Source organism: Phyllobates terribilis, unplaced genomic scaffold, assembly GCF_046119375.1.
Source record: "Phyllobates terribilis strain yellow unplaced genomic scaffold, ASM4611937v1 Scaffold_7__3_contigs__length_470593459, whole genome shotgun sequence".
Taxonomy (NCBI): Eukaryota; Metazoa; Chordata; class Amphibia; order Anura; family Dendrobatidae; genus Phyllobates; species Phyllobates terribilis.
Genome location: NW_027362767.1, coordinates 385,615,077 through 385,636,772, shown reverse-complemented (window position 1 = coordinate 385,636,772; position 21,696 = coordinate 385,615,077). Strand labels below are relative to the sequence as shown.

The 21,696-nt window shown below is 44.7% G+C and overlaps 1 protein-coding gene across 1 annotated transcript in view; it reads left to right on the top strand.

Moving 5' to 3' along the window:
* The window catches only part of SPTBN4 (spectrin beta, non-erythrocytic 4), a 140,777-nt gene that overhangs the window by 105,981 nt on the left and 13,100 nt on the right, over nt 1-21,696 (top strand). The window contains exons 22-28 of the mRNA XM_073641480.1: nt 1,731-1,955; nt 6,373-6,462; nt 6,829-7,107; nt 9,617-9,747; nt 15,921-16,125; nt 16,421-16,798; nt 20,200-20,444. Coding sequence (XP_073497581.1) covers nt 1,731-1,955; nt 6,373-6,462; nt 6,829-7,107; nt 9,617-9,747; nt 15,921-16,125; nt 16,421-16,798; nt 20,200-20,444 — 1,553 coding nt within the window. The remainder of the gene's footprint in view (nt 1-1,730; nt 1,956-6,372; nt 6,463-6,828; nt 7,108-9,616; nt 9,748-15,920; nt 16,126-16,420; nt 16,799-20,199; nt 20,445-21,696) is intronic.

The following is a 21,696-nucleotide window of genomic DNA, read 5'->3' as shown; positions in this document are numbered from 1 at the left end:
TTCCATGCTGAGCAAAATTATTTAAAAATAAATTAAAGTTTAGATAGATGGGTAGAGAAAAAAACAATGTGAGACAAATGCAGAAAACAGTCTTCAGCAACATCCTGAAACCTTGAGATGGTTGGCATATGGTCATGAAAGCAATCCAGGGCTTTATCCACCATTCTACCCTCCAATCTAGGCTGAATCTGGATTCTTTCATGGACACCAGAGGTGTCAGTTCTTTCATATCTTGCATTGTGAATACACGTGTGCCGAGCTCCATGTACAGCGTATTTCATTGGAGCAAAGATGACATTTCGGCTTTTTGCTTGCTCAGTGCTCATCATTCATAAACACCTCATTCTTCCTACAGCATGACGCAGACACCCATGACTGTCCATCTCAACATCACAGTGCAATTTGTGATCCCCGGTACAGTAGATATTGTGTGTGTGGGTATCGTGTACTCTCGCATCCCTATCTGCATACTGTCCTTTCTACCATTTCTGGACTCATATTCCACTATCACTAGTGAAACTCTACTTTCTTCAACCCTCTGATATCAAGCTCCAGTTATTCTTCTGTAAAAAGGTTTTATTCTCACCAGCATGCATCTCCTTCGATTTTACTTCTTTAAGACTCTTGCATATTCTTGATTCTGATTCTCGCTGTTTACTTACCTGTGTGGACCAGTTCTTGGTGCAGTAAAGGAAATGTGTCCTCAGAAAGTGACCTAATGTTTAACTCGGGTTCTTATGTTGATTTTTTTTTTTACAAATTGTATATTGTTTTTTTTTTAAATTTTCATATCTTTATCCTTAAATCATTTAGAAATCCTGCAATTGTCAAACTAGTCACTAAGCTAAACACTAGACTCGTTTACTGTTCTAAATTTTTTAGTAATAATTATGATTATAGACAGAGATTACAATGACTGATAACACAACTCAATTCAGAAGATAGCACAGGAACTATTATTCACAATAGGTGATGTCACAGCTCACCTCCTCCCCCTCCTGTACAATGACTGATAAAACCTCCATATACAGTAGATAACACAGGATCCACCATTCACAGTAGCTGATGTCACAGCTCACCTTCTCCTCTTGTACAATGACTGATAGCACCGGCTCCACCATTCACAATAGGTAATGGTCACAGCTTACCTCCACCCCGGTCTTGTATAAAGACTGATAACATAGGATTTACCATTCACAATAGATGTCACAGCTCACCTCCTTCCCTCTTGTACAATGACTGGTAACATCATTATAAACAGTAGATAATAGTAGGCAATGGTCACAGCTCACCTCCTCCTTCCTTCACAATGAACTTTGCCCAAATCAGAGCATGCTTAAAAAGCTCTCCTATAGAAAATCAGTATATCAGAGCCAGTCGATTGATTTCTATGTCCATGTGGCTGGTAAGATTTATCTGTACAGAACATAAAGTAAAAGTCTAAAATTAGTCCTAAGGATCAATTTCAAAATTGCAAGATTTTTTTAAAATAATTATCAAAATGAAAAATATTTACCATAAAAACCTGATCTAGATAATGAATTATTTTCTGGTGACATTTTCCATTTCTAGCCATTAGACCACAGTAGGAGCTACTGATTTGCTTCATTTTCTGAAGCTTCCCGCTCCGCCCCTGGTTCGTCGTGTTGTAAGGAGTCTTACAATTTTACCAATACCCCTGCAGCCTGACTCAGAAATCCTCCGTTCCTCCCTCGACTCTTTTAATGCAGACGATGGAGTCACAGATGCAGGAGTGGTACAAGGAGGTTGGAGAGCTGCAGGCGCAGATTGCCTCCCTCCCCCTGGATGTGGTGAGCCAGGAGGCCGTGGATGAGAAGCAGAATGAGGTCGGCACTAGGATCGTGCGTTTGATCGAGCCCTTGAAAGAAAGAAGACGCATCCTCCTGGCCTCTAAGGAGGTTCATCAAGTCACCCGGGACCTGGAAGACGAACTTGTGAGTACAGCTCTATTGGTTTGTTTTTTTCAAAAGCTCTGCACTGTATCATGCTGGAACTAGAGAGAGGGCAGGGGTTGTAGTCTCCGTATCCACCTATGGGCAGTAACTAGGAGGGCAGGGGTTGTAGTCTCCGTATCCACCTACATATAGTAACTAGGAGGGCAGGGGTTGTAGTCTCCTTATTCACCTACATACAGTAACTAGGAGGGCAGGGGTTGTAGTCTCCGTATCCGCCTAAGGGCAGTATCTAGGAGGGCAGGGGTTGTAGTCTCCGTATCCATCTAAGGGCAGTAACTAGGAGGGCAGGGGTTGTAGTCTCTGTATCCACCTATGGGCAGTAACTAGGAGGGCAGGGGTTGTAGTCTCTGTATCCACCTATGGGCAGTAACTAGGAGGGCAGGGGTTGTAGTCTCCTTATTCACCTACATACAGTAACTAGGAGGGCAGGGGTTGTAGTCTCCGTATCCGCCTAAGGGCAGTATCTAGGAGGGCAGGGGTTGTAGTCTCCGTATCCATCTAAGGGCAGTAACTAGGAGGGCAGGGGTTGTAGTCTCTGTATCCACCTATGGGCAGTAACTAGGAGGGCAGGGGTTGTAGTCTCTGTATCCACCTATGGGCAGTAACTAGGAGGGCAGGGGTTGTAGTCTCTGTATTGACCTACATACAGTAAGTAGGAGGGCAGGTGTTGTAGTCTCCGTATTCACCTACATGCAGTAAATAGGAGGGCAGGGGTTGTAGTCTCCGTATTCACCTACATACAGTAACTAGGAGGGCAGGGGTTGTAGTCTCCGTATCCACCTATGGGCAGTAACTAGAAGGGCAGGGGTTGTAGTCTCCGTATTAACCTATGGGCAGTAACTAGGAGATCAGGGGTTGTAGTCTCCGTATTCACCTATGGGCAGTAACTAGGAGGGCAGGGGTTGTAGTCTCCGTATTCACCTACATGCAGTAACTAGGAGGGCAGGGGTTGTAGTCTCTGTATTCACCTACATGCAGTAACTAGGAGATCAGCGGTTGTAGTCTCCGTATCCACCTATGGGCAGTAACTAGGAATAGCAGGGGTTGTAGTCTCTGTTTTCACCTACATACATTAACTAGGAGGGCAGGGGTTGTAGTCTCCGTATCCACCTATGGGCAGTAACTAGAAGGGCAGGGGTTGTAGTCTCCGTATTAACCTATGGGCAGTAACTAGGAGATCAGGGGTTGCAGTCTCCGTATTCACCTATGGGCAGTAACTAGGAGATCAGGGGTTGCAGTCTCCGTATTCACCTATGGGCAGTAACTAGGAGGGCAGGGGTTGTAGTCTCCGTATTCACCTATGGGCAGTAACTAGGAGATCAGGGGTTGTAGTCTCCGTATTCACCTACATGCAGTAACTAGGAGGGCAGGGGTTGTGGTCTCCGTATTCACCTACATGCAGTAACTAGGAGATCAGGGGTTGTAGTCTCCGTATCCACCTATGGGCAGTAACTAGGAGGGCAGGGGTTGTAGTCTCTGTATTCACCTACATACAGTAACTAGGAGGGCAGGGGTTGTAGTCTCCGTATTCACCTACATGCAGTAACTAGGAGATCAGGGGTTGTAGTCTCCGTATTCACCTACATGCAGTAACTAGGAGGGCAGGGGTTGTGGTCTCCGTATTCACCTACATGCAGTAACTAGGAGATCAGGGGTTGTAGTCTCCGTATCCACCTATGGGCAGTAACTAGAAGGGCAGGGGTTGTAGTCTCCATATTAACCTATGGGCAGTAACTAGGAGATCAGGGGTTGCAGTCTCCGTATTCACCTATGGGCAGTAACTAGGAGGGCAGGGGTTGTAGTCTCCGTATTCACCTATGTGCAGTAACTAGGAGATCAGAGGTTGTAGTCTCCGTATTCACCTATGGGCAGTAACTAGGAGGGCAGGGGTTGTAGTCTCCGTATTCACCTACATGCAGTAACTAGGAGGGCAGGGGTTGTAGTCTCCGTATTCACCTACATGCAGTAACTAGGAGATCAGGGGTTGTAGTGTCCGTATCTACCTATGGGCAGTAACTAGGAGGACAGGGGTTGTAGTCTCTGTATTCACCTACATACAGTAACTAGGAGGGCAGGGGTTGTAGTCTCCGTATTCACCTACATGCAGTAACTAGGAGATCAGGTGTTGTAGTCTCCGTATCCACCTATGGGTAGTAACTAGGAGGGCAGGGGTTGTAGTCTCCGTATTCACCTACATACATTAACTAGGAGGGCAGGGGTTGTAGTCTCCGTATCCACCTATGGGCAGTAACTAGGAGGGCAGGGGTTGCAGTCTCCGTATTAACCTTTGGGCAGTAACTAGGAGGGCAGGGGTTGTAGTCTCTGTATTCACCTATGGGCAGTAACTAGGAGATCAGGGGTTGTAGTCTCCGTATTCACCTATGGGCAGTAACTAGGAGGGCAGGGGTTGTAGTCTCCGTATTCACCTACATGCAGTAACTAGGAGATCAGGGGTTGTAGTCTCCGTATCCACCTATGGGCAGTAACTAGGAGGGCAGGGGTTGTAGTCTCTGTATTCACCTACATACAGTAACTAGGAGGGCAGGGGTTGTAGTCTCCGTATTCACCTACATGCAGTAACTAGGAGATCAGTGGTTGTAGTCTCCGTATCCACCTATGGGCAGTAACTAGGAGGGCAGGGGTTGTAGTCTCCGTATTCACCTATGGGCAGTAACTAGAAGGGCAGGGGTTGTAGTCTCCGTATTAACCTATGGGCAGTAACTAGGAGATCAGGGGTTGCAGTCTCCGTATTCACCTATGGGCAGTAACTAGGAGGGCAGGGGTTGTAGTCTCTGTCTTCACCTACATACAGTAACTAGGAGGGCAGGGGTTGTAGTCTCCGTATTCACCTACATGCAGTAACTAGGAGATCAGGGGTTGTAGTCTCCGTATCCACCTATGGGCAGTAACTAGGAGGGCAGGGGTTGTAGTCTCTGTATTCACCTACATACAGTAACTAGGAGGGCAGGGGTTGTAGTCTCCGTATTCACCTACATGCAGTAACTAGGAGATCAGTGGTTGTAGTCTCCGTATACACCTATGGGCAGTAACTAGGAGGGCAGGGGTTGAAGTCTCCGTATTCACCTATGGGCAGTAACTAGAAGGGCAGGGGTTGTAGTCTCCGTATTCACCTATGGGCAGTAACTAGAAGGGCAGGGGTTGTAGTCTCCGTATTAACCTATGGGCAGTAACTAGGAGATCAGGGGTTGCAGTCTCCGTATTCACCTATGGGCAGTAACTAGGAGGGCAGGGGTTGTAGTATCCGTATCCACCTATGGGCAGTAACTAGAAGGGCAGGGGTTGTAGTCTCCGTATTCACCTATGGGCAGTAACTAGGAGGGCAGGGGTTGTAGTCTCCGTATTAACCTATGGGCAGTAACTAGGAGATCAGGGGTTGCAGTCTCCGTATTCATCTATGGGCAGTAACTAGGAGGGCAGGGGTTTTAGTATCCGTATCCACCTATGGGCAGTAACTAGGAAGGCAGGGGTTGTAGTCTCCGTATTCACCTATGGGCAGTAACTAGGAGGGCAGGGGTTGTAGTCTCCGTATTCACCTACGTGCAGTAACTAGGAGGGCAGGGGTTGCAGTCTCCGTATTCACCTTTGAATAGTAACTAGGAGGGCAGGGGTTGTAGTCTCCGTATCCACCTATGGGCAGTAAATAGGAGGGCAGGGGTTGTAGTCTCCGTATTCACCTATGGGCAGTAACTAGGAGGGCAGGGTTTCTAGTCTCTTTATCCATCTACATACTGTAACTAAGAGGACAGGGGTTGTAGTCTCCATATCCACCTAAGGGCAGTAACTAGGAGGACAGGGGTTGTAGTCTCCGTATCCACCTACATACAGTAACTAGGAGGGCAGGGGTTGTAGTCTCCGTATCCACCTACATACAATAACTAGGAGATCAGGGGTTGTAGTCTCCGTATCCACCTATGGGCAGTAACTAGGAGGGCAGGGTTTGCAGTCTCTGTATCCACCTATGGGCAGTAACTAGGAGGGCAGGGGTTGTAGTATCCGTATCCACCTATGGGCAGTAACTAGGAGGGCAGGGGTTGTAGTATCCGTATCCACCTATGGGCAGTAACTAGGAGGGCAGGGGTTGTATTCTCCGTATCCACCTAAGAGCAATAACTAGGAGTGATGGGGTTGTAGTCTCCATATCCCCCTAGTCAGCACCATCACCACCTAGTGCATGGGAGGACTAAGGTCATGTAACTAAAGATCTAATTGATTTCTCCTTGAACAGTGGATCCAGTATGGCTGGACGCTGGTTAGGTGGTCGTACAAGGTGCCGCCTTTATGCTTGGGGTTCGTGGCTTTAGCTTTGTCTGTACAGTATGGAGATATTGTGCACAATTACTCTTTTTTTATTCCCTCTGCATTCAATCTCTGACAGACCTGGGTACAGGAAAGACTTCCTCTTGCAACATCAAAAGATCACGGCACAAACTTACAGACCGTGCAGCAACTTATCAAGAAAAACCAGGTGAGTGCCCGGCCGCGCCATGTGCCAGATCTATGAAGCCGATTGATGCTGAAGTTGATTGGGAGCACATACATGTATGTACGTGTGCCAGTAATAGGATGAACGGGCGTTCACAAGAGCACATGTTCCCGGCCACAGACCCGTGTATACTGATGCCGGTGATCACCCGACAAAGTGCTCGTTCGTTATGGGATTGGATTGTTTCTGCCGCCTATAAATCATCGTTGTCAGCAGAACATCTCATGAAAACCAGGGATGGGATGCCGACAATATGTTTACTGAACAGTCATATTACTCTCGCAGGCGACTTACTAGATGTCTTACTGATGAATGATGACTTTGCTCCAATCTTTGTCACATTATCAGAACCTGAGGAGGGAGGTTCAGGTCCATTCGCCCCGCGTGGACGACATCTTAGAGCGAGCCGGTGCCATTGCCAGCATTCGGACTCCAGAAGCAGAAGGGGTCCGAATTGGGTTTGAAAGTCTGCGGGAGATGTGGGATGTTCTGCGGGAGGAGGCGGAAAGGCGGCAGCAGCTTCTGGACATCAACTACCAGGTGCAGCAGTATTACTTTGATGTGGGCGAGGTGGAGACCTGGTTGAGCGAGCAGGAGCTCCTGATGATGAATGACGAGAAGGGAAAGGTGAGAATTTAGAACGACTAATTTACTAAGGTTTCTTCTCTCTGTATTTGGGTTTCCTCCAGAAATCCAAATTTTTTTTCGTCTTGTGAGCAAATACTTTTACAAAACTGGTTCCGAAACGCAATTATTGCTCATTTTTCACTAAATCCTGTTGGCTTTTTGATGTCGTCCTGGAACTCCAAGGAGTGGACGACCCTAGAAGCCTCACACAGTTCCTGAGACTTATTGTTGAGTAAAGATCTAATGTACATTTAATATACAGTAGAAGTATATTATAATGGACGGATGAAATGACAAAAGAAGCCTACCTTATAAAATCATGTCATTTTAGGTCCAACATTCTGCCCTCGTTAATTCCTAAAAGGGTTATTCTCAAGTTCGTAAATATAATTAAAATTGCAAAAATGTACAGTACAGACCAAAAGTTTGGACACACCTTCTCATTTAAAGATTTTTTTGTCTTTTCATGACTATGAAAATTGTACATTCACACTGAAGGCATCAAAACTATGAATTAACACATGTGGAATTATATACTTAACAAAAAAGTGTGAAACAACTGAAAATATGTCTTATATTCTAGGTTCTTCAAAGTAGCCACCTTTTGCTTTGATGACTGCTTTGCACACTCTTGGCATTCTCTTGATGAGCTTCAAGAGGTAGTCACCGGAAATGGTCTTCCAACAATCGTGAAGGAGTTCCCAGAGATGCTTAGCACTTGTTGGCCCTTTTGCCTTCACTCTGCGGTCCAGCTCACCCCAAACCATCTCGATTGGGTTCAGGTCTGGTGACTGTGGAGGCCAGGTCATCTGGCGTAGCACCCCATCACTCTCCTTCTTGGTCAAATAGCCCTTACACAGCCTGGAGGTGTGTTTGGGGTCATTGTCCTGTTGAAAAATAAATGATGGTCCAACTAAACGCAAACCGGATGGAATAGCATGCCGCTGCAAGATGCTGTGGTAGCCATGCTGGTTCAGTATGCCTTCAATTTTGAATAAATCCCCAACAGTGTCACCAGCAAAGCACCCCCACACCATCACACCTCATCCTCCATGCTTCACGGTGGGAACCAGGCATGTAGAGTCCATCCGTTCACCTTTTCTGCGTCGCACAAAGACACGGTGGTTGGAACTAAAGATCTCAAATATGGACTCATCAGACCAAAGCTAAGATTTCCACTGGTCTAATGTCCATTCCTTGTGTTCTTTAGCCCAAACAAGTCTCTTCTGCTTGTTGCCTGTCCTTAGCAGTGGTTTCCTAGCAGCTATTTTACCATGAAGACCCCTTGCACAAAGTCTCCTCTTAACAGTTGTTGAAGAGATGTGTCTGCTGCTAGAACTCTGTGTGGCATTGACCTGGTCTCTAATCTGAGCTGCTGTTAACCTGCGATTTCTGAGGCTGGTGACTCGGATAAACTTTTCCTCAGAAGCAGAGGTGACTCTTGGTCTTCCTTTCCTGGGTCGGTCCTCATGTGAGCCAGTTTCTTTGTAGCACTTGTTGGTTTTTGCAACTGCACTTGGGGACACTTTGAAAGTTTTCCCAATTTTTCGGACTGACTGACCTTCATTTCTTAAAGTAATGATGGCCACTCGTTTTTCTTTACTTAGAATTTGTATTATGGCAAGAAAAAAGCAGCTAACAGTCTATTCAGTAGGACTATCAGCTGTGTATCCACCTGACTTCTGCACAACACAACTGATGGTCCCAACCCCATTTATAAGGCAAGAAATCCCACTTATTAAACCTGACAGGGCACACCTGTGAAGTGAAAACCATTTCCGGTGACTACCTCTTGAAGCTCATCAAGAGAATGCCAAGAGTGTGCAAAGCAGTCATCAAAGCAAAAGGTGGCTACTTTGAAGAACCTAGAATATAAGACATATTTTCAGTCGTTTCACACTTTTTTGTTAAGTATATAATTCCACATGTGTTATTCATAGTTTTGATGCCTTCAGTGTGAATGTACAATTTTCATACTCATGAAAATACAGAAAAATCTTTAAATGAGAAGGTGTGTCCAAACTTTTGGTCTGTACGGTATGTAAAAACAATCAACTTTTGCAATTTACTTCTTAGGGATTTTTAATTAAATTATTTACTGCTTGCTCTTAAAACAAAATGTTGAGACAACTTCCCGATCATCATTTATCAGTGGGGAAACCTAAAAGTAAAAGCTTTGTTTTTCAGCAACAAGATCCGCTGCAAACACAAAGATGTAAAGTCTAAATTTGCTGTCTGCCTGCAGCTGCCACTAGAGGGAGCTTAGGAGCTAACTGCATACATTACTATTATGGCGTATATTGGGTAACAGCATTTAGTTCCTGAGCTCCTCCTAGTGGTGAGTGCAGGTAGTCAGAATATGAGATCTTTAATCTGTCTGCAGAGGATTTGGAGCTCTGCATAAGCAAAATGAAACTCTGACCTCTGATCGGCACACATTAACATTTAGATTTGAATCAGTAATTTTCCATAATTATTAATATTTAGCAACACCATTTCTTTCTACCAGGATGAGCAGAGCACACTGCAGCTCCTGAAAAAGCACCTGATGGTGGAACAGACCATAGAGAACTACGAGGAGACCATAGCTCAATTGTCCCGACAGTGTCGCAGCCTCCTAGATCTGGGACACCCCGACAGGTGAGCGTGTGACGATCTCCCCTACCAATTCTACACAACGTTTCAGACCCATAGCTGTGCTTGAATCGCTGCAAACTGTGCAAACCAAGCTCAGCACCTTGTAAGGAACATGCTGTAGCTATAATACAAAAATCATACCTTTAGCCTCCAATTCAGTCACTGCATTTGCCATAAATAATTTTTTTTATTTATATATGCTAATAAGACGCTCGGTGCATCCTGGGCGTGGCCGAGCCGCTCCGCTCTCCTTCCCACCTACTTGTTTTCCATCTGTCTCGACCCTTTTCTGACTCCTCTAAAGCCAGAGCTGTCAATCAAGGAAAAGGAGGGCAGAGATAATGGGCAAACATGTAGGTGGGAAGGTGAACTGAGCTGCTCGGTCACGCCCAGGATGCACTGGGCGCCTCCTTAGCATATTTGTATAAAGAACGAATTCTCACAAATTGAGCAACAGATTTGGAGGCTTAGGCTGCGTGCCCACTATGCGTTTTTCAAGCGTTTTTGATACGGAATTTCCGCAGCGTAAACGCTTGCAAAACACTTGGTAATCCGTGCCCCATGATCCCCAATGAAAATCTGCATGTTCTGTGCCCATGCTGCGGAATTTTCCGCAGCGGATTTTCCTTGCGGAAAAATCCGCAGCATGTCCACTATTTGTGCGTTTCCGCATACGGATTTGAGGTCACAATGCATTTGAAAAAAGCAAGTCAAATCTGCAGAAATTTTCTGCTTCATTTCTGCATCATGGGCACATACCCTAACGGTACAACATGAAAAGTCATCTAATGGCTCTTGATGATAACTTCATTATTAGGTGCTCATAGATGTGTAGCTGTTCAGCTGAGAGTTGTGTTTTCCACGGGCAGATGGGACAAAGCCGCTTCCTCTGACGGAAGCTTATCTCCCCAGAGAAGAAAAGGATGGGGCAGCTAAATTCAGTCTGCCAGATCCTAATCTCTCCCTATGTTATATTTCAGGACATGTAAGACATGTATTTGCATCGCTACTGCAGGCTGGTTCCCCTGTCATTAACTGATGTGAGCAGTAAGCCTGAAGGCTGATTATATGGGAAAACTCCTGCCCATAATGTGCACCGTTCCACAATAAAAGCTAATTAGCGGAGATTTAAAGGACATTTTATTGCCCGATGCAATCTGTATGGTGACCAGCATTTGTTAATATGATCATTCGGTCCTTGTACAGTTTGCATATTGTCAGCAGCACATTCCTGGTGGCTTTTCTCACTATGGGAGACACCTGTCAATCACCAGGAAAAGCCAGCCAGGGGCTTGTCTGGTCTCCAGCTATGGTCCCGTCGGATCTTCTAAGTCTATGGCTGCTGGACGGGATCCCTGAGAACCACCTCTTGCCTTCCGGCATCCGCTTCTTTTATTCTGATTAGCTGGGTTGAGCGATGTCACTTGTGCATCACAACGTAACGATGGCGTCGCGCCAAGCCGGCTAATTAAACAAAGAGCGGTATATGCCGAAAGGTAAGAGGCGGTACTGTCATGGGCGATAGACAGAGACGTGCAAATTGACTCACACCAACTCTGGTAAAAACTTGTATGTCCCATGAAATAACAATTTTAGAGCACCTCTTTTATCTTTTTTAGGACTGTATTCCTCCGTTATTCCTCCTGGAAATTTATGAATAAATGGAACTCGCCATGATCAGTGTCAATTGTGCAGGGACATACAGTTGAAACCAGAAGTTTCCATACACTATATAAAAAGACAAATACATGTTTTTCTCAATATCTGACATGAAATCAGATTAAACCTTTCCCGTTTCAGGTCCATTAGGATTACCATAATTTTTAATATTTGCTAAATGCCAGAATAATGAGAGAGAGAATGTTTTAAGGCATTTTTATTACTTACTGAAAAGTCAAAAGTACCATTGCCCTTAAACTGAATGACTTGGGTCAAACGTTTGGGATATCCTTCCACAAGCTTCTCACAATAGTTGGTGGGAATTTGGGCCCATTCCTCCTGACAAAACTGGTGTAACTGATCCAGGTTTGTAGATCTCCTTGCTCACACCTGCCTATTCAGCTTTGCCCATAAATTTACAATAGGATTGAGATCAGGGCCTTGTGATGGCCACTCCAAACACTGACTTTGTTATCCTTAAGCCACTTTGTTACCATTTTGGCAGTATGCGTCAGGTCATTGTCCATTTGGAAGACCCATTTCCGCCCAAGCTTAAACTTTCTGGCTGATGTCTTGAGATGTTGCTTCAGTATTGCCACATAATCTTCTCTTCTCATGATGCCGTCTATTTTGTGAAGTGCACCAGTCCCTCCTGCAGCAAAACAACCCCACAACATGATGCTGCCACCCCCGTGTTTCACAGTTGGGATGGTGTTCTTAGGCTTCCAAGCTTCTCCCTTTTTCCTCCAAACGTAACGATGGTCATTATGCCCAAAAAGTTCAATTTTAGTTTCATCAGACCACAAGACATGTCTCCAAAAATGTAAAGTCTTTGTTCCTGTGTGCATTTGCAAGCATTAATCTGGCTTTTTTATATTTCTTTCGGAGTAATGGCTTCTTCCTGGCAGAGTGGCCTTTCAGCCCATGTTGATACAGTACTCGTTTCACTGTGGATATTGACACAATCTTACCAGCTTCCGCCATCATCTTCTCAAGGTCTTTTGCTTTTGTCCTTGGGTTGATATGCACATGTCGGACCAAAGCATGTTCATCTCTGGGACACAGAACCCGTCTCCTTCCTGAGTGGTATGATGGATGGACATTCCCATCTTGTTTGTACTTGTGTATAATTGTTTGTACAGATGAACGAGGCACCTTCAGGCATCTTGAAATTGTACCTGAGGATGAGCCAGACTTGTGCAAGTCCACAATTCTCTTCCTGATATCTTGGCTGATTTCTTTAGACTTTCCCATGATGCTACACAAAGAAGCAGTGTGTTTCAGATGTGCATTAAAATACATCCACAGATGTGTCTCTAATTAACTCGGATGTTGCCAAAAATCAGAAGCTTCCAAACCCATGACATCATCATATGGGCAGTCCAGAATTGTTTAAAGGCATAGTAATCTTAGTGTATGTAAACTTTTGACTTTGCAGTAAGTAATAAAAGTGCATTAAAACATTCCCTCTCTCTCATTATTCTGGCATTTGGAAAATATTAAAAATTATGGTAATCCTAATTAACCTAAAACGGGAAAGGTTTATTCTGATTTCATGTCAGATATTGAGAAAAATATGCATTTCCGTTTTTATCTCCCCTTCTTCCCAGAGCCTTAACTCTTATTTTTCTGTCCACATATGAGGGCTTGTTTGCAGGATGAGTTGTACTTTTGAATGTCACCGTTCATTTTACCATATAGTGTATTGGAAAATGGGAAAAAAAATCCAAGTGCGATGAAATAGTGAAAAAAGAACGCAATTCTGATTCATTGATTTCTGGGAACTGTTTGTACAATGTACATTTTGTGGTACAAATGACCATGCAATATGATTCTCCTCATCATTACAATTACAGTGATATCCAACATGTCCATTTTCTTTTAAATTATTTTAATGGTGAAAAAACAATCAGAAACTTGCAAAAAAAATATTTTTGGGGGTTGTGTCACTATTTTCCGAAACCCGTAACATTTTTATTTTTCGCAGATGGAGCTGTGTGATGGCTTATTTTTTGCAGAGCGAGATAACGTTTTTATTTACTACCATTTTGGGATACAGTGGGTACGGAAAGTATTCAGACCCCTTAAAATTTCTCACTCTTTGTTTCATTGCAGCCATTTGGTAAATTCTAAAGTTTTTTTTTCTCATTAAAGTGCACTCTGCACCCCATCTTGACTGAAAAAAACAGAAATATAGAAATTTTTGGAAATTTATTAAAAAAAGAAAAACTGAAATATCACATGGTCATAAGTATTCAGACCCTTTGCTCAGACACTCATATTTAAGTCACATGCTGCCCATTTCCTTGTGATCCTCCTTGAGATGGTTCTACTCCTTCATTGGAGTCCAGCTGTGTTTAATTAAACTGATAGGACTTGATTTGGAAAGGCACACACCTGTCTATATAAGACCTCACAGCTCACAGTGCATGTCAGACCAAATGAGAATCATGAGCTCAAAGGAACTGCCCAAGGAGCTCAAGAGACAGAATCGTGGCAAGGCACAGATCTGGCCAAGGTTACAAAAGAATTTCTGCATTACTCAAGGTTCCTAAGAGCACAGTGGCCTCCATAATCCTTAAATGGAAGAAGTTTGGGACCACCAGAAGTCTTCCTAGACCTGGCCGTCCAGCCAAACTGAGCAATCGTGGGAGAAGAGCCTTGGTGAGAGAGGTAAAGAAGAACCCCAAGATCACTGTGGCTGAGCTCCAGAGATGTAGTAGGGAGATGGAAGAAAGTGCCACAAAGTCAACTATCACTGCAGCCCTCCACCAGTCGGGCCTTTATGGCAGAGTGGCTCGACGGAAGCCTCTCCTCAGTGCAAGACATATGAAAGCACGCATAGAGTTTGCTCAAAAACACATGAAGGACTCCCAGACTATGAGAAATACGATTCTCTGGTCTGATGAGACGAAGATAGAACTTTTTGGTGATAATTCTAAGCGGTATGTGTGGAGAAAACCAGGCACTGCTAATCACCTGCCTAATACAATCCCAACTGTGAAACATGGTGGTGGCAGCATAATGCTAAGTGGGTGTTTTTCAGCTGCAGGGACAGGACAACTGGTTGCAACTGAAGGAAACATGAATGCGGCTAAGTACAGAGATATCCTGGATGAAAACCTCTTCCAGAGTGCTCTGGACCTCAGACTTGGCCAAAGGTTCCCCTTCCAACAAGACAATGACCCTAAGCACACAGCTAAAATAACAAAGGAGTGGCTTCAGAACAACTCTGTGACCATTCTTGACTGGCCCAGCCAGAGCCCTGACCTAAACCCAATTGAGCATCTCTGGAGAGACCTGAAAATGGCTGTCCACCAACGTTCACCATCCAACCTGACGGAACTGGAGAGGATCTGCAAGGAAGAATGGCAGAGGATCCCCAAATCCAGGTGTGAAAAACTTGTTGCATCATTCCCAAGAAGACTCATGGCTGTACTAGCTCAAAAGGCTGCTTCTACTCAATACTGAGCAAAGGGTCTGAATACTTATGACCATGTGATATTTCAGTTTTTCTTTTTTAATAAATTTGCAAAAATTTCTACATTTGTTTTTTATTTAGTCAAGATGGGGTGCAGAGTGTACTTTAATGAGAAAGAAAAATGAACTTTTTAGAATTTACCAAATGGCTGCAATGAAACAAAGAGTGAAAAATTTAAAGGGGTCTGAATACTTTCCGTACCCACTGTAGATGTGACTTTTTGATTGCTTGTTGCAGCCTTTTTGGTGGAACTGCGGCGACTAAAAAAAAATGTAATTTTGGGGTTCTTTAACTTTTTCCGTTTATGGTGTTTACTGATCGGGTTAATCGTTTTTATATTTTGATAGACCAGATTTTTCTGAACGCGGTGATACCAAATATGTGTATTTTCTTATTTTTTTTATATCTTTATTTTCAATGGGGAAAAAGGAGGGTGTTTTTCACAATTTTTAAAACTTTTTTAACTTTTTACTGTTATTGGGAGCCCCTTTAGGGGACTTGAAGATGTGATCGTCTGATCGCTTACCCTATATATAGCGATGTGACGGCTATATCAGAAATCAAGGTATCCTTTGCAGCCTGGCCACAGGCCGAGAACACAGGAGAGATCGGCCGAGAACACAGGAGTGATTGGCCGAACGCGTGTTCCTGTGAATGGTGGAGTCACGAGTGATGGCTGTGGGTTGAACGATCTAATGTTAATGGGGTCCCCATTACTCCCTTATTGATTAGAAGTGGTCTCCACACGGGGTACCCCCTTGATCAGCAGGGAACCACCATGTAATAGTTTGCATGGTACCTACTGCAATCAATGGGCATCCAATGCATATCAGGGGCATAAAATCCTGACTGCCTGGCTTAGCGTGTCAATCGGTTCACTGTCAGTACTGTAATATTGTTTTGTACACACAGTTCTTCATAGTCATGTGCTAAATGATATTGGATGATGATTTTACAATGCGATGCTACAAGTCACCTTTTGTGCTGTCTCTGTACTGCGCCCTCGACTAACGCACTGACCACTGTCCTTGCATAGTGAGCAGATAAGTAGGCGTCAATCTCAGATTGATCGGCTCTACGTGTCTCTGAAGGACCTGGTGGATGAGCGAAAAGGACGTCTTGAGCAGCAGTATTGGCTGTTCCAGTTGAGTCGTGAAGTGGATGAACTGGAGCAGTGGATTGCGGAGAAGGAGGTGGTGGCCGGATCTCCAGAACTGGGTCAAGATTATGAGCATGTAACGGTAAGTGGCTCTGGTTTTGTTCTGTTGTGCCGACATAGACCTTTGATAGTCCTAGGATCGCCACAGGGGTCTGTAAAGATAGGGGTTTGCTGTGCTACAAACTTGGGGGGAGGGTGGGGGAGCGATACTAAAAAATGTCTGCATTGCGCCTGTTCATGCAAGACAGAGAAGACCGCTTCACACATCTAGACAATTTCTAAAGACCCTGCAAGTCTTAAGATTTGACATTGCATGTAACAGGCCATTTAAAGTGGATTCTATAATGTAAGTATTTCTCTTGTTCCGGTCTTCACAGCTTCTTCAAGAAAAGTTCACAGAGTTTGTGAGCGAGACGGGCAGCATCGGGCAGGAGCGCATCTCCGCGGTCAATCAGATGGTGGATGAGCTTATTGACTATGGACACTCAGACGCAGCCACCATCGCAGAATGGAAAGATGGCGTAAATGAAGCCTGGGCGGATCTGATGGAATTGATGGAAACAAGGGCCCAGATGCTTTCTGCTTCCCACGAGTTACATAAATTCTTCAATGATTGCAAAGAAGTCTTGTCCCAGGTGGAGGAGAAGAAGCAGCGGGTGCCGGAGGTGAAGGCGCAGGAAGCTCGGCTCTCAGCTGGTTCCTTGCAGCGTATACTTAGTTCATTTGAACATGACATTCAGGTCCTTGTCACTCAGGTGAGCTTTATACACTGCTCAAAAAAATAAAGGGAACACTGAAATAACACATCCTAGATCTGAATGAATGAAATATTCTCGTTGAGTACTTTGTTCTGTACAAAGTTGAATGTGCTGACAACAAAATCACACAAAAATCATCAATGGAAATCAAATTTATTAACCAATGGAGGTCTGGATTTGGAGTCACCCCCAAAATTAAAGTGGAAAAACACACTACAGGCTGATCCAACTTTGATGTAATGTCCTTAAAACAAGTCAAAATGAGGCTCAGTATTGTGTGTGGCCTCCACGTGCCTGTATGACCTCCCTACAAGGCCTGGGCATGCTCCTGATGAGGTTGTGGATGGTCTCCTGTGGGATCTCCTCCCAGACCTGGACTAAAGCATCCGCCAACTCCTGGACAGTCTGTGGTGCAACGTGACGTTGGTGGATGGAGCGAGACATGATGTCCCAGATGTGCTCAATCGGATTCAGGTCTGGGGAACGGGCGGGCCAGTCCATAGCTTCAATGCCTTCATCTTGCAGGAACTGCTGACACACTCCAGCCACATGAGGTCTGGCATTGTCCTGCATTAGGAGGAACCCAGGGCCAACCGCACCAGCATATGTTCTCACAAGAGGTCTGAGGATCTCATCTCGGTACCTAATCGCAGTCAGGCTATCTCTGGCGAGCACATGAAGGGCTGTGCAGCCCTCCAAAGAAATGTCACCCCACACCATTACAGACCCACTGCCAAACCGGTCATGCTGAAGAATGTTGCAGGCAGCAGATTGCTCTCCACGGCGTCTCCAGACTCTGTCACGTCTGTCACATGTGCTCAGTGTGAACCTGCTTTCATCTGTGAAGAGCACAGGGCGCCAGTGGCAACTTTGCCAATCCTGGTGTTCTGTGGCAAATGCATCCTGCACGGTGTTGGGCTGTGAGCACAACCCCCATCTGTGGACGTCGGGCCCTCATACCACCCTCATGGAGTCTGTTTCTAATCGTTTGTGCAGACACGTGCACATTTGTGGTCTGCTGGAGGTCATTTTGCAGGGCTCTGGCAGTGGTCCTCCTGTTCCTCCTTGCACAAAGGCGGAGGTAGCGGTCCTGCTGCTGGGTTGTTGCCCTCCTACGGCCCCCTCCACATCTCCTGGTGTACTGGCCTGTCTCCTGGTAGCACCTCCAGCCTCTGGACACTACGCTGACAGACACAGCAAACCTTCTTGCCACAGCTCGCATTGATGTGCCATCTTGGATGAGCTGCACTACCTGAGCAACTTCTGTGGGTTGTAGAGTCCGTCTCATGCTACCACGAGTGTGAAAGCACAACCAACATTCAAAAGCGACCAAAACATCAGCCAGAAAGCATTGGTACTGAGATGTGGTCTGTGGTCCCCACCTGCAGAACCACTCCTTTATTGAGGGTGTCTTGATAATTGCCAAGAATTTCCATCTATTGTCTATTCCATTTGCACAACAGCATGTGAAATTGATTGTCAATCAGTGTTGCTTCCTAAGTGGACAGTTTGATTTCACAGAAGTTTGATTTACTTGGAGTTATATTCTGTTGTGTTTCCTTTATTTTTTTTGAGCAGTGTATATTTAAATTCTATCCATGTTTTTTTGGGTGTTACAGTGGCTTACGAAAGGATTTACCCCCCACTTGGCATTTTTTGTGTTTTGCTACCTCACAACCTGAAATTTCACTGTTTCTTTGAGGGTTTGCATCAGTTCATGTAAAGAACATGCCTACAACTGTGAACATTTGGTTTTCTTTTTATTGTGAAGCAAACAACAAATAGGACAAAATAACTGAAAACTTCAGTGTGCATAAATATTCACCCCCCTAAATTCAGTACTTTGTAGAGCCCCCTTTTGCGGCAATTACAGCTGCAAGTCGCTTTGGATAAGTCTCTATGAGCTTTCCACATCTTGCCACTGGGACTTTTTTCTCCATTCCTAAAGGCAAACTGCTCCAGCTCCTTCAAGTTAGATGGTTTCCTCTGATGAACAGCAATCTTCAAGTCTGACCACAGATTCTCAATTGGATTAAGGTCTGAGCTTTGACTAGGCAGATCCAAAAAATTTACAGATTTCCCCTTAAACCACTCGAGTGTTGCTTTAGCTGTATGCTTTGGTTCATTGTCTTCTTGGAACGTGAACCTCCGTCCCAGTCTGAAATCACTGACAGATTGAAACATGTTTTTTCTCCAGAATATCCCTGTATTTCGCACCATCTATCTTCCCCTCGACTCGGACCATTTTCCCTCTCCCAGCTGCCTAAAAACATCCCCACAGCACGATGCTGCCACCACCATGTTTTACGGTGGGGATGGTGTTCTTGGTGTGATGAGCTGTGTTGGTTTGGCGCCAAAAATAAGTGTTTACCTTGGTTGCCAAAAAGTTCAATTTTGGTCTCATCTAATCACAGCACCTTTCTCCACACATTTGGAAGGTCTCCCACGTGTCTTTTGGCAAACTCAGAATGAGCCTTACAATTATTGTGTGTAAGTAAAGACTTTTTTTCTGCCCACTCTTCCATAAAGGCCACCTCTATGGAGAGTACAGCTTATTGTAAGGACATATACTCCAGTCTCTGTTTGGGAACTCTGCAGCTCCTTCTTGGTTATCTTTGGTCTCTGTGCTGCCTCTGATTAATGCCCCCATTGCCCAGGCTGAAAGGTTTGGTGGGCGGCCTTCTGTTGGCAGGTTTGTTGTGGTACCTTGACTTTTCCATTCGATGATAATGGATTTTATGGTGCTCTGGGGGATCATCAGAGATTGGGATATACTCGTATATATATATTTTTTTTTATAACCCAGCCCTGACTTGTACTTTTCAATAACTTTGTCCCTGACTTGTTTGGAGATCTCCTTGGTCTTCATGGTGTTGCTTGGAGATCTCCTTGGTCTTCATGGTGTTGTTTGGAGATCTCCTTGGTCTTCATGGTGTTTGGTTAGTGGTATCTCTTGCATAATTGTGTTGCAGCCTCTGTGGCCTTTCAGAAAAGGTAAAGTGTATATACTGACAGACATGTGACATTAGATTGCACAAAGGTGGATGTCCTGTCACGCAGCATGGGACTTACGAAGGTAATTGTTTGCACCAGAAATTTTTAGGGGCTTCATCGCAAAAGGGGTGAATACATATGCACATGGCAATTTTTACTTCTTTGATCCCATAAATTTAATATATGCCTATATTTTTCTCACTTCACCAACTTAGACTATTCAGTGCTGATGCATCACACACAAAATCGGATTACAAAAATATTAAAACACAGGTTGTAATATAACAAAATACGTAAAAAGCCAAGAGGGCGAATACTTTCGCAAGCCACTGTACATATAATAGATCTGGTGCATTAGGAGACAAGTGTCCAGATTTATTCTCAGTCCTTTCTTCTATGTGCAGGTACGGCAGCTGCAGGAAAATGCTGCACAACTGCGGACTGTGTATGCCGGGGAAAATGCAGCCGCTATAGTCACCAGCGAGCAAGAAGTGATGAGATCCTGGAAGGAACTTCTGACCTCATGTGAAGACTGCAGGCTGCAGATCACTACCACCAGTGATCGCATGAAGTTCCTAGGTCTCGTGCGGGACCTCATTTCCTGGATGGAGAGCATTATATGCCAAATTGGCACCGGAGAGAAGCCCAGGTATGGAGAAAAACTGTAGAAACTTGAAAAGTAAAAAAAACATTGGTATGCAAACAGTAGATACTGAAGCTGTCTTTTGGGAAAATACTCGCCAAGTGACAAAGGACGGGGTTGTTCTACCTCAAACTAACAATGCAGTTACACCTGCCGACCGCAGCCATTAAACCCACGGCAATTGGCTATATACAAGCCGATCCACCGTCATTTAATGGCCTGTTTAGATCGATCTACTACTGATTATTCAGTGGTCAGTCTTTTTGTGCACATAGAATATCGATGTTCTCACCAGCACATGTCCTGTTTACACGGGGAGATGTGCTGACGAGAATGACGATTTTAACGTCGGCATGAATGATCCCATCACCTTACAAAGAAGTGTTTTGCCCGTTCACCTGCCAATTACTGGCCCGTTTACATAAGCCGATAATCCGAGTATGAGTGTGTCACAACACCGCATTTAATCTTAATTATCCAGATGTAAATTCAGTACGCCAGGAGAAATATGCTATTATCTTTATGTTGACTTTTGAATTTGTGTGTTTTCCTTTGGTTTGTCAAGAAGGACAGAATATTGTTTGTATAAGCCTGGATGTTGACAATTGAGTTGATATTTACTGTAACTTATTGTCTGTTGTTATCTCTGGAGGACAGGGACTCAGGATCATAGAACAATGATGTTTGCTAATATGCTGATTACATATTGTACTAGGCCAGCTAGTTTGTTGACCTGCAGAGCAGTGGAAGACAAACTATGGAAATAGATTAAATGCTGAAACAATGACACATGAGCCCCTGCCACCTCCCCCCTGACCTGTGGATGATGATAGGGACTTTACAAAATTACAGCCAAGAGAGACTCCTCAGGAATCAGAGAATTGCCAGAGCAACAGCTAGGACAACATGGCTCCATCAAGAGAGACACAGATTTGGATTCTACAGGATGCCAGCTTAAGGGACCACAGCTCTGGTTGGAGGAAGACAGATCTGCTTCATTGACTATCACAGAATCCATGAATGCATTTGGGGAAACCAGGTCCCTCTGGTCACCTGGTCCCATGGAGATGTTTGGGGTAGCCAGTTTGGAACCCTCCGGTCACCTGGAACCCATGGATACACTTGGAGAAAGCCGGGTTGGGACCCTCGGGTCTCCTGGCCACGTACCTCAATGGACTGTCAGCTTCCTAAACTTCCAAGAAAGAAAGAATTGTGCGGTGTTAGGGAAGCCCTAGAACAACTAGACAGGGGATTAAGG